Source organism: Pygocentrus nattereri, chromosome 1 (assembly GCF_015220715.1).
Source record: "Pygocentrus nattereri isolate fPygNat1 chromosome 1, fPygNat1.pri, whole genome shotgun sequence".
In the NCBI taxonomy this organism is placed as follows: domain Eukaryota; kingdom Metazoa; phylum Chordata; class Actinopteri; order Characiformes; family Serrasalmidae; genus Pygocentrus; species Pygocentrus nattereri.
In genome coordinates this window covers 56,180,968-56,193,917 of record NC_051211.1, presented here as the reverse complement: position 1 = coordinate 56,193,917, position 12,950 = coordinate 56,180,968, and the positions used below count along the sequence as shown (strand labels likewise).

Sequence of the window (12,950 nt, the reverse complement as noted above, 5' to 3'; positions counted from 1 at the left end):
GCTTGGCAAGATTCAATTTTGTGCAGTGTAGATACAGTTGATTTAGACTATTTTGTTTTTTTATTTTGTTGTTTTGCCAGCAGCTGTATTTTTTAAATAATGTGAATGTTAATGCGTTAATGAGTAACCTCATATTTGATCAACCTAGAAAACAGAACTGTGACTTCTGCACAAGTTTGTATGTCCTTCTAGTGTTACGATGTGACAGAAACCCAGACGCTAGCGGATGAGAGGTTAGACGGTTTATTAGTCTAACTAGCAGCCAAGGCAACAAACACAAAGCAGTAGTCCAAGTTCAGTCCAAATGTCCAATAACAAATCCAAACAACCAGCGTAAGTACCAAAGAGGGAAAGGCAACAGACGTCGTCAAAAACACAAATCCAAAAGTTTAAAATCACGGTTAAACAAGAGATAACAGGGAGAATCCGCTCAGCAAGTTTCAGAGAAAACAAGACCTCGCACTGACTGACTGTCAAGCCCAGGCTTTAGTACTCTGCGCTATGAGTATTCTGGGTATTCCGGGGTATTCTGGGAGTTGGAGTTCAATTGATGAGTCCAATGCGTGACATCTAGTGATCATTTCTATTAGCTTGATTATCTTGTTAGGCCTTAATTGATTCGTTAGGGCTGGTTAGGCAGGTCAAGAACTGTCATTAGGAATTGTTCAGTTGATGAAAGTTCCAGACTCTTCAAAGCATGTGATAACAATTATGAGCTCCTCTGAGTGAAGGTCTGCAAAGCAGGAAAAGACTATTAAAAGACATCAAAGTGCTTCAAGCTGCCTGGAATGTAATGAAGAAATGGCAGTTAAGGGGAACTGTGGATGTCAAGGCAAAATCTGGAACTGATAGAACTGCTCCTATGCTGGAAAGAAAGGCAAAGCAAAAGCCCCAAATGACAACAAAGGACCTGCAGGAAGGTTTAGCTGATACAGGAGTGGTGGAGCTCCATTGTACTGTGCAGCACTGCTTGTACAAACATGATGATGACAAGTCATCAGAAGCCAATTTTACCCCACACCTCAGTCAAGCAGTCAACATTCTCTTGAAATTGTGTCCAACACCTTAGCAACCACCTGGGATACCATAGCAACTGCTTTAACGGCACCTTAGCAACCACTTAGGATACCATAGCAACCACCTTACAACATCCTAGCAACCATCTCAGGTACCATAGCAACCACCTAGCAATACCTTAGCAACGATGTGGAATACCACAGCAACCAACACTCTAGCAACAACCGCATTGCAATACCTTAACAACCATTTGTGATATGATCACAACCACCTAGCAACACCTTAGCAACCACTTGGGATACCATGGCAACCACATAGCACCCACCTGGGATACCATAGCAACCACCTAGCAACACTTTAGCAATCACCTGTGATACCAAGGCTACCACCTAGCAACACCTCATCAACCACCTGCAATCAGCGACTACCTTTCAACCTATGGGGGGTAGTTGTGGGCTGAAGGTTAGGGAACCAGCCTTGTGACCGCAAGGTTGCCGGTTTGATCCCCTTAGGCGATGGTACGTGACTGAAGTGCCTTTGAGAAAGACACCTAACCCCCAACTGCTCCCCAGGCACCATGCATTGCCCAGGCTGCCCACTGCCCTGGGCAAGTATGCTCACTGCCCCCTAGTGTGTTTTCACTAGTGTGTATGTGGTGTTTCTCTGCACAGATGGGTCAAAATGCTTAGGTGAAATTTCTCATTGGCCTGAGGTTATGTTATTGTTCCCAGAGGAGAACCGTGTTACAAACTGAAGTGGACACTTACGAAGGGTTATGGTTTTTAGAAGTCTATAAAAATTCAATAAAGTGAATTGGTCTTATATGCAAGCCTGTCATTGCCCAGCAAAGATGTAGTCTCTCTCATTGTTTACCGGTTAAAAGAAATAACAACATATTTGTTATATAATCACATTTAGAGCAGTTTTGTGCACCTCTCAGATGGAAAACTGACCGATTTACCTCCAACAGGCGAAAGAATGGGCTTGTCTGGCTTGATGAGCAAGGACTCTGTGTTTGTGCTGCCCATCCTGTCACTGTCCCTTACTGGCGTTTTCACTCTCAGCACAATCCTCACCAGCCAATCCTTGCCCAGCACTGCCTCTCCCCTCTTTGATGGGCAGCCCTTCATGGTGATCTGGAACATCCCTGACCTTGTCTGCAACAGACACAACATCTCTCTGGACACTTCTTCATTCCACAGTGTGAATAACCCAGCCAAAGTCCCGGATCAGTTCCTCATCTTGTTCTACGCTGATCGCCTGGGTTTGTACCCTTACGTGGACGTGGAATCCAGGAGACAGTTCAATGGTGGCATCCCCCAGAAAGGCAACCTGCAGGCCAGCCTGGAGAAAGCCAGGGCAGATATCATCCACTACATCCCCTCTGGGAGCTCCCCTGGCCTGGCTGTCATCGACTGGGAGGAATGGCGGCCTCTGTGGGAGAGAAACTGGGGTTCCAAGAGGATCTACCGTGCCCTGTCCATCAGCTATGCCCGCCACAAGTTCCCATCCCTGACCTTACGGCAGGCGGTCGCTCTGGCCAAGCGCCGCTTTCAGTCTGCTGCCAAAAGCTACATGCTAGAGACTTTGACCCTGGGCACCCGGTTGCGACCGCGCTACCTCTGGGGCTTCTACCTCTTCCCCAACTGCTACAACTACGGCTGGGAACAGCCGGGCTACACGGGACACTGTTCAAAGGAGGTGCAGAAGCAGAACGAGATGCTTTTGTGGCTGTGGGAGGTGAGCACGGCGCTGTTCCCCTCTATCTACCTGCAGAAGTCACTGGGAGACCACCGTTCTGCTGCTCTGATGGTCCGAAATCGTGTACAAGAGGCCTTGCGAGTGGCAGCCTTGCCCAAGCGGACATACACAGCTCCGGTGTACGTCTATGCTCGGCCAGTCTTCACGGACCAGAACAAGCGGTTGCTGAGCCAGGCAAGTTTTAAAAACTGTTCTTCTAAGTTAGTATATTAACTCAGTCCAGATGGTCCAATGTCCTTCTCTATTCCAAGGCCTTTGATTGAAATATTACTCCCACACTGATTTTTCCCAAAGGAGAGAAAAAGGTGCTAAACTGTCACTTGGGTGGTTCCCTCAAGGGTAGATCTCAGTACCTTTAATTAGGGAACACAGTTGTACCATAATCGACTCCACACATAGATGACGTACTGTCCCACAATGCATCCCATAACGCATTTGCAGAAAATGTAACCATCAACCTCTGAAACTCTGTGTTATTTAGCTCTACAGTTACAGACTGTAGTCCATCTGTTTCTCTGATACTCTGTTACCCTGTTCTTCAGTGGTCAGGACCCCCATGGACCCTCACAGAGCAGGTACTATTTGGGTGGTGGGTCATTCTCAGCACTGCAGTAACACTGACGTGATGGTGGTGTGTTAGTGTGTGCTGTGCTGGTGCGAGTGGATCAGACACAGCAGTGCTGCTGGAGTTTTTAAACACTGTGTCCACTCACTGTCCACTCTATTAGACACTCCTACCTTGTGGGTCCACCTTGTAGATGTAAAGTCAGAGACGACAGCTCATCTGCTGCTGCACAGTTTGTGTTGGTCATCCTCTAGACCTTCATCAGTGGTCACAGGCTGGATATATTTGGTTCTCAGTCCAGCAGCGACACTGAGGTGTTTAAAAACTCCAGCAGCACTGCTGTGTCTGATCCACTCAGACCAGCACAACATACTAACACACCACCACCACATCGGTGTTACTGCAATGCTGAGAATGACCCACCACCCAGAAACAGATGAACTACAGTCTGAAACTGTAGAACTCCAGATTGAGACTATTCGATCACTGGAGCTGATAAAATGATCAGTGAGTGTAGATACAAGGTGTGCCTTATAATGTGCTTATTGAGTGTATATATAAAGTAATATGCCCAAAAATAATAAGGCCAAACAATCAAACAATGAAACCCCATTAGTTTTCCTTTGAGGTGAGTTTGCTCAGTAAGTGGTTTGGCAAACTTCTAACATGTCCACTTTATGTTAAACACCAAATGAGATGATTCACCTTTCAGCAAACACAGGGAATCACTGGCGTAAATACAGTAAACAGTACAGCCCAGCAATCAAGAACTGATTACCTGCTACTGAGAGCTGTGATACAGCGAAATGCGGATCACCTGGCTGGTTCCCAATGACTAGGTTGTTAACTAGTGTTTTACAGGCATACACACCTTTGCTGGGGTCAGATAGAGCCAGAAACATGGCACATACTCAATATGGGACATTACTAAGAATGTCTCAGTACCAAGTACAAGTGCATATTTTAGTACTTAGTACCGTTACAAACGACCCACTTAGAATGAAGTAGTTGTTAATGTAAAGGAGTGCAATATTCAGTAATAATTACATAATTAACATCGCTTATTACATACTAAGGCTTATTACTCAGTAACTACAGGGACTTCAGTGCAAACTGGCTGAGCTATTCTCAGGTTATAAAAGTGTGTAATAAAACTTTGAGCCTGTCGGTGCGTTCTGGCAATTTAAAGGGTTAAAAATCACTGTATTATCATTTATACTCATTTATACAATTATATTCAGTCAAACAAGGCCAAATCAGCATATAAGGACTTTTTCTCCTCTGTTTTGCTAGCCTTTTCTTCTCCATCTATAATGGGGAAGCAGTGGTGATTGTATATGTTTAAGAGCATTGATCCACTCAGCATTGACGGTTTCAAACATTGCCAAGCTAGTTTGTGTTTAATGTGAGACCAAATATTCTCTATAGAGGTTTAAATCTGAACTCCAGTTTTAAATCCAGCCAGAACCATCAGGAAAAAACACGGAATTTTGGCTGGGCCCATTTTTTTACTCAGCTTACATCACACAGTAACAGATGGTATCTAATGTTTAAATCTGTGAATTTTAATGAGTAAATGAACACAGTAGGTGTAGGTAGTGTGTAGGTATCAGTGTATCAGTGTAGGTATCAATGCATCCCTGAACATTACAATACAATATATTGTGATATACTTTCAGTGATTTGATTCACTTCAGTGAAGTCATACTCTTTGTTCTTTCACATGTGCTACTGTTGTGCTGGTCTGCAGGGAGATCTGGTCAGCACCTTAGGGGAGAGTGCAGCTGTGGGCGCATCCGGTGCCGTGTTGTGGGGAGCCAGCGCTGACTATAATGACAAGGTACGACCCCCAAATAAGTCCTTTTGTTTTTTCCTATTATAAGACACCCATTTCAGCACAAAAGCAGCTGCCCTGTACGCAGAAATGATGATTTCGTCATCAGAAAAATGTCAGAACTCAACAGAAATGCACTATATGGCCAAAAGTATGTAGACAGCTGATGATCACACCTACAGTATATGTTCTTGTTGGACGTCCAAATCCAATACCATGGCCGTTAATATGGAGTTTGTGGCTGTAACAGTCAGTTTCCATGAATTGAGTTCAATTTATGTCCCATTACCTTTTAAAAACGAAAAATTGACTGTTGTATTTCTACTTTTGTGAAAAGTGAAGGGATCTTTACTTCAGCGTCAGATAAAATCATTAGAATTAGCACTGAAATGATCACAAAAACCAAACTATCTGTGTCCAACTTTATTATGGTGATTTCGGGCCACCCCACTTCACTGAAATTAGAATAATATTCAGTACATTTACATAAACTTTATTAACATTGCAGCTTTTATACCGTCACATGTTGGAAGCCACAGGAGCCGAGAAAGCAGGACGCAAGTGTGAGTTAGCAATTTTATTGTTGTTCATGGAGAAAGTAGCAAAGAAAGAACCAGAAACGAAAGAAAAGCAAAACGAGGAATTTATTAAAGAAATGAAAAGAATGAATAATCAGTAAAACATACTAAAAGCAACGCCAGGCAAGGAACAGACCAAATCAAGGGGAATGAATAGGAAAACACACAAGAAACACCTGGGGATAACGAGTGGGCGGGGCTTTCTACAAGGGTGAGGAGTGTTTATAGGAATTTTTGACCGTAATTCCAGAAGCACATTTGTGAGATCAGACGCTGATGTTGGACGAGAAGGCCTGGCTCACAGTCTCCACTCTAATTCATCCCAAAGGTGTTCTATGGGGTTGAGGTCAGGACTCTGTGCAGGCCAGTCAAGTTGTTCCACACCAAACTGGCTCATCCACGTCTTTATGGACCTGCTTTGTGCACTGGTGTGCAGTCATGTTGGAGCAGGAAGGGGCCGTCCCCAAACTGTTCCCACAAAGTTGGGAGCATGAAATTGTCCAAAATCTCTTGGTGCTGAAGCTTTAAGAGTTCCTTTCACTGGAACTAAGGGGCCGAGCCCAACTCCTGAAAAACACCCCCACACCATGATCCCCCCTCCACCAAACTTTACACTCGGCTCAATGCAGTCAGACAAGTACTGTCTCCTGGCAACCGCCAAACCCAGACTCGTCCATCGGATTTCCAGATGGAGAAGCGTGATTGGTCACTCCAGAGAACTCGTCTCCACTGCTCTAGAGTCCAGTGGCGGCACTTTACACCACTGCATTCCACGCTTTGCACTGCGCTTGGTGATGTAAGGCTTGGATGCAGCTGCTCGGCCATGGAAACCCATTCCATGAAGCTCTCTACGCTGTTCTTGAGCTGATCTGAAGGCCACATGAAGTTCTGAGGTCTGTAGTGATGGACTCTGCAGAAAGTCAGTGACCTCTGCACACTATGCCCCTCAGCATCCGCTGACCGCTCTGTCATTTTACGTGGCCGACCACTTCGTGGCTGAGTTGCTGTCGTTCCCAATCACTTCCACTTTGTTATAATCCCACTGACAGTGGACTGTGGAATATTTAGTAGTGAGGAAATTTCACGACTGGACTTGTTGCACAGGTGGCGTCCGATCACGGTACCACGCTGGAACTCACTGAGCTCCTGAGAGCGACCCATTCTTTCACTAATGTCTGTAGAAGCAGTCTGCAGGCCTAGGGGCTCGGCTTTATACACCTGTGGCCATGGAAGTGATTGGAACACCTGGATTCAGTGATTTGGATGGGGGAGTGAATACTTTTGGAAATATAGTGAATCAGAAGTTGGTCTAATACACACGGATCAGGCATAACATTATGAGCACCTCCTTGTTTCTACGCCCATTGTCCACCACCACCACGTCAGTGTTACTGCAGTGCTGAGAATGACCCACCACCCAAACAGTACCTGCTCTGTGAGGGTCCATGGGGGTCCTGCCCACTGAAGAACAGGGTAACAGAGTATCAGAGAAACAGATGGACTACAGTCTGTAACTGTAGAACTACAGAGTGCAGCTATACAGTAAGTACAGGTCATGATGTTTTGCCTGATCGGTGTAAATCCATGTTAAATTGTGCCCTGCGTTCGGTTCTTCTAGTGTCTAGTCCATCCCCTTTTATTCCCTTCGCTTACAGGGTAGAATAAGCTGGTTGTGTGAAGGGGGAGTTCCAGTCAGAGCTGCTCCATCATAAGATCACTGACTAATTTTAATAACATTACTCTCCAAAGGTGTAGCAGGACATTCTGAGTGATACGACGGTTAAATTACCTGTTTGGTCAGCGCTCTTCATGTGTGAGGCTACACTGCTAATTCTAAGGCGGGGACTAATAATTACGGGAAGAGTGGAGGAGGCAGTGCTGCAGTCATTTGACGTTGAGGACAGTGAAGGAGACATGCTGTGACCTAAAACTTGAACTTCTCTATGAAATATATAAATTAAAACCTTCCACTAACACTATATTTACAATGTTATGTGGTTCATTTCCAAGCAATTAAATGTCAAAAGCACTATTTTCCCTGTAAATTCAACAAAAACGTCATTTTAACTCGTGTCCCACATTTAATCTGTGGCCCTGTTACCCAAACCCCTTTAACCTTAAGTTTTAAATGAAAATGAAATAAAAATGGCTTAAAACAAATATTTTGAAAATATTTTGATTAAAACATTTAGCTTTTCCCTTTGATATCAGCTGAAGGGGAGATATGATATTTGTGTTCAACCCTGTTATTCAGTTATTTTTGGTGAAAATAGCCTTAAAACATTTCATTTAGAAGGTTTTGAGACAAAAAACTAAACCTTTTGTTAGTTGGATTTTTATTAGTTATTAAAAAGCATAATTTGTTTTTTCAAAAAAGCAGAAATTTGTAAGTTTTAAAAAATTATTTGCAAAAATAATTCAGAAAGTGAAAATGTCTTAAATTGTAGCTGTTTTATCTAATATTTCTCATTGGGAGACCGTTGTAAGAATATTAAGAGATTGTTTAACTTATTTCTAGGTTTTTTTACTTTATTTTGTGAAAGTGTCTGATTCCATTGGCAGATCATTTTACCTGTTTTCAGTATTATTTTTTTAAATAAGTAAAATTATTTTCATAATTTCTCAAAACAGGAAATGATCTGCCACTTTCTCTACATATAATTACTTAAAAGTAAATTCCACAAACATTTGGCCTCATAGTTTAGGTTTATTTCAGTGTGTTTAGTCAGTTCACGTTCACTCATTAACTTTGTTTTCCAGAAGTTAGCATCGTTAATGAAGGCGTAAATTACTGAATAGCTTGTTTCCTGTAGAATCTGACTAGAACGTCCAAATGTGTCGGTTCCTTTTGTACTAATAACAACATTCACACCAACGGGGTGTCTTCTGAGCCCAATTCTTAAAAATGTTTTCCTCAAAATCAGCTTCTCTCCGCCTTCAGGAGGATCTCCTAATACATCACTCACATTCTAGGATATACGCTACAAAATGCTTAAACTATAATAAAACAATGAGATAAATGAAATAAATGTCTTACATCATCCATAGTCTATATTTTTAGATATGCAAATTTATGCATATTTAAGTAGAAATGTCATAAATGCATTTGCATCTGTCTGATACATTCCAAATATCCTCCTGTATCTTTTGTGTAAATGCCAGTATGTTAGCTGGGATGACACCAGCCAGAGGATCATCATTCAGTCAGGAAAGGACAAAAACTGCTCCTTCAGTCCGGAGAAGTTCAAGGGAAAAACATGGCTAACTGTGATTGCAGCTGTGTAACGGGGCAGAATAACCCAGACGCTCGTGGGCAAAAAGAGAAAGTGAGGGTTTAATGTTAGAATCATGATCCAAAAACGTGGTCAGAGAACAGACGAATCCAGAAATGACAAAAGACACGAAAACCTGGCAAACAGAGTCCAATACCAAAAACACAGTCAGAACCGGGAAAATCACAGAAGACAGGCGAATGACGTTTAGTAGCAACTCCTCAAAATGAACTAGTCTACAAGCCCGGCCTTTATCCTACGCTAATCACACCAGAGCAGGTGTAACAAGTCAATATTCAGGAGGCAGACAGCAGTGATTGGGATGAGCCGGAGGTCTGAGGATCATGTGATCCCCTGGAGATTCTGGGAAGTGTGGTCCCTAGAGACCTCTGAGCCTGAGGGCTGAGTGACAAGGCTGGTTCCCTAACTTCATGTGTTAAACCCCATGTTTAACTCCCAGTTTGAGCTTTCGCCCCGCAAAAAAGCACAAACATGCCGGGTCCAGTAAGCTCAGCTCTGTTTGTGTCATGTGATCTCAGGAGATCTGGGACTTGGAGACAACAAGACCATGACCTCTGAGACAGCCTGACGTTACGTTTGTGATGCTCTGTTTTAGAAATGTGTAAAGATATTAAAAGCTGTGTAATGTACGCACAGGCTTAGGAACATTCTGGTAAAAATTCCTGGAACTAAATTTCCCAATATGTAAAAGTACAAAGCTGCAGCTAAAGTCTCTCTCTCTCTCACAAACACACACGCTCACTAGGCCTCGTGTGAAGCCTTCTCAGCCCACCTGGACAGCACCATCAACCCCTACATCACCAACATCACCACCGCTGCCAGGCTCTGCAGTAACTTCCTGTGCCAGGGGAAGGGCCGCTGCGTGAGGAAGGACTATAACTCAGACGACTACTTGCACCTGAGCGCCGGCAGCTTCAGCATCCGCCGTGGCCCAGCCGGACGGTACGAGGCCCTGGGGAAGCCTTCGCTCACGGACCTGCAGGCATTCACCACGGCCTTCACCTGTCAGTGCTACGCTGGCCTGAAATGCGAACCGGAGACTCTCATTTTGCTCTCAGAAAAAAAGCTGCCTCGCAGACTCCGGTCCACAAACACCACACGGTTCTCCGTGATTCACACGGTACCGAAAAGGCAGCCTGCACACTGTTCACGTTCTGACAGTGCTTTCCATACAGTCTTTAAAAAAGATCGATCATCAAGAGATCTTTAGTAAAGAAAATTGTTCTACATAGAACCAATCAGTTCTCAGTAGCAGTAACTCTAACCAATCAGCTCTCAGTAGCAGTAACTCTAACCAATCAGCTCTCAGTAGCAGTAACTCTAACCAATCAGCTCTCAGTAGCAGTAACACTAACCAATCAGCTCTCAGTAGCAGTAACACTAACCAATCAGCTCTCAGTAGCAGTAACACTAACCAATCAGCTCTCAGTAGCAGTAACTCTAACCAATCAGCTCTCAGTAGCAGTAACACTAACCAATCAGCTCTCAGTAGCAGTAACACTAACCAATCAGCTCTCAGTAGCAGTAACACTGACCAATCAGCTCTCAGTAGCAGTAACTCTAACCAATCAGCTCTCAGTAGCAGTAACTCTAACCAATCAGCTCTCAGTAGCAGTAACACTGACCAATCAGCTCTCAGTAGCAGTAACGCTAACCAATCAGCTCTCAGTAGCAGTAACGCTAACCAATCAGCTCTCAGTAGCAGTAACACTAACCAATCAGCTCTCAGTAGCAGTAACACTAACCAATCAGCTCTCAGTAGCAGTAACTCTAACCAATCAGCTCTCAGTAGCAGTAACACTAACCAATCAGCTCTCAGTAGCAGTAACACTGACCAATCAGCTCTCAGTAGCAGTAACTCTAACCAATCTGCTCTCAGTAGCAGTAACACTGACCAATCAGCTCTCAGTAGCAGTAACACTGACCAATCAGCTCTCAGTAGCAGTAACACTAACCAATCAGCTCTCAGTAGCAGTAACTCTAACCAATCAGCTCTCAGTAGCAGTAACACTGACCAATCAGCTCTCAGTAGCAGTAACTCTAACCAATCAGCTCTCAGTAGCAGTAACACTAACCAATCAGCTCTCAGTAGCAGTAACACTAACCAATCAGCTCTCAGTAGCAGTAACACTAACCAATCAGCTCTCAGTAGCAGTAACACTAACCAATCAGCTCTCAGTAGCAGTAACGCTAACCAATCAGCTCTCAGTAGCATTAACGCTAACCAATCAGCTCTCAGTAGCAGTAACACTGACCAATCAGCTCTCAGTAGCAGTAACTCTAACCAATCAGCTCTCAGTAGCAGTAACGCTAACCAATCAGCTCTCAGTAGCAGTAACACTGACCAATCAGCTCTCAGTAGCAGTAACGCTAACCAATCAGCTCTCAGTAGCATTAACGCTAACCAATCAGCTCTCAGTAGCAGTAACACTGACCAATCAGCTCTCAGTAGCAGTAACTCTAACCAATCAGCTCTCAGTAGCAGTAACTCTAACCAATCAGCTATCAGTAGCAGTAACTCTAACCAATCAGCTCTCAGTAGCAGTAACACTAACCAATCAGCTCTCAGTAGCAGTAACTCTAACCAATCAGCTCTCAGTAGCAGTAACTCTAACCAATCAGCTCTCAGTAGCAGTAACTAACCAATCAGCTCTCAGTAGCAGTAACACTAACCAATCAGCTCTCAGTAGCAGTAACTCTAACCAATCAGCTCTCAGTAGCAGTAACTAACCAATCAGCTCTCAGTAGCAGTAACTCTAACCAATCAGCTCTCAGTAGCAGTAACGCTAACCAATCAGCTCTCAGTAGCATTAACGCTAACCAATCAGCTCTCAGTAGCAGTAACACTGACCAATCAGCTCTCAGTAGCAGTAACTCTAACCAATCAGCTCTCAGTAGCAGTAACTCTAACCAATCAGCTATCAGTAGCAGTAACTCTAACCAATCAGCTCTCAGTAGCAGTAACACTAACCAATCAGCTCTCAGTAGCAGTAACTCTAACCAATCAGCTCTCAGTAGCAGTAACTCTAACCAATCAGCTCTCAGTAGCAGTAACTAACCAATCAGCTCTCAGTAGCAGTAACACTAACCAATCAGCTCTCAGTAGCAGTAACTCTAACCAATCAGCTCTCAGTAGCAGTAACTAACCAATCAGCTCTCAGTAGCAGTAACTCTAACCAATCAGCTCTCAGTAGCAGTAACACTAACCAATCAGCTCTCAGTAGCAGTAACACTAACCAATCAGCTCTCAGTAGCAGTAACACTAACCAATCAGCTCTCAGTAGCAGTAACACTAACCAATGAGCTCTCAGTAGCAGTAACGCTAACCAATCAGCTCTCAGTAGCATTAACGCTAACCAATCAGCTCTCAGTAGCAGTAACACTGACCAATCAGCTCTCAGTAGCAGTAACTCTAACCAATCAGCTCTCAGTAGCAGTAACGCTAACCAATCAGCTCTCAGTAGCAGTAACACTGACCAATCAGCTCTCAGTAGCAGTAACGCTAACCAATCAGCTCTCAGTAGCATTAACGCTAACCAATCAGCTCTCAGTAGCATTAACACTAACCAATCAGCTCTCAGTAGCAGTAACGCTAACCAATCAGCTCTCAGTAGCAGTAACACTGACCAATGAGCTCTCAGTAGCAGTAACGCTAACCAATCAGCTCTCAGTAGCAGTAACACTGACCAATGAGCTCTCAGTAGCAGTAACGCTAACCAATCAGCTCTCAGTAGCAGTAACGCTAACCAATCAGCTCTCAGTAGCATTAACGCTAACCAATCAGCTCTCAGTAGCAGTAACACTGACCAATCAGCTCTCAGTAGCAGTAACTCTAACCAATCAGCTCTCAGTAGCAGTAACTCTAACCAATCAGCTCTCAGTAGCAGTAACTCTAACCAATC

At 43.9% G+C, this 12,950-nt stretch overlaps 1 protein-coding gene across 1 annotated transcript; it reads left to right on the top strand.

Annotated features, from left to right (window-relative positions):
- The first annotated feature begins 1,995 nt into the window (after nucleotides 1-1,995).
- On the top strand, nucleotides 1,996-10,258 carry LOC108414438 (hyaluronidase PH-20-like). The gene is made up of 3 exons (XM_017687301.1): nucleotides 1,996-2,956; nucleotides 5,098-5,183; nucleotides 9,794-10,258. Exons 1-3 carry the CDS (start codon nucleotides 1,996-1,998, stop codon nucleotides 10,256-10,258), a joined length of 1,512 nt encoding a protein of 503 aa, XP_017542790.1.
- The last annotated feature ends 2,692 nt before the right edge of the window (nucleotides 10,259-12,950 follow it).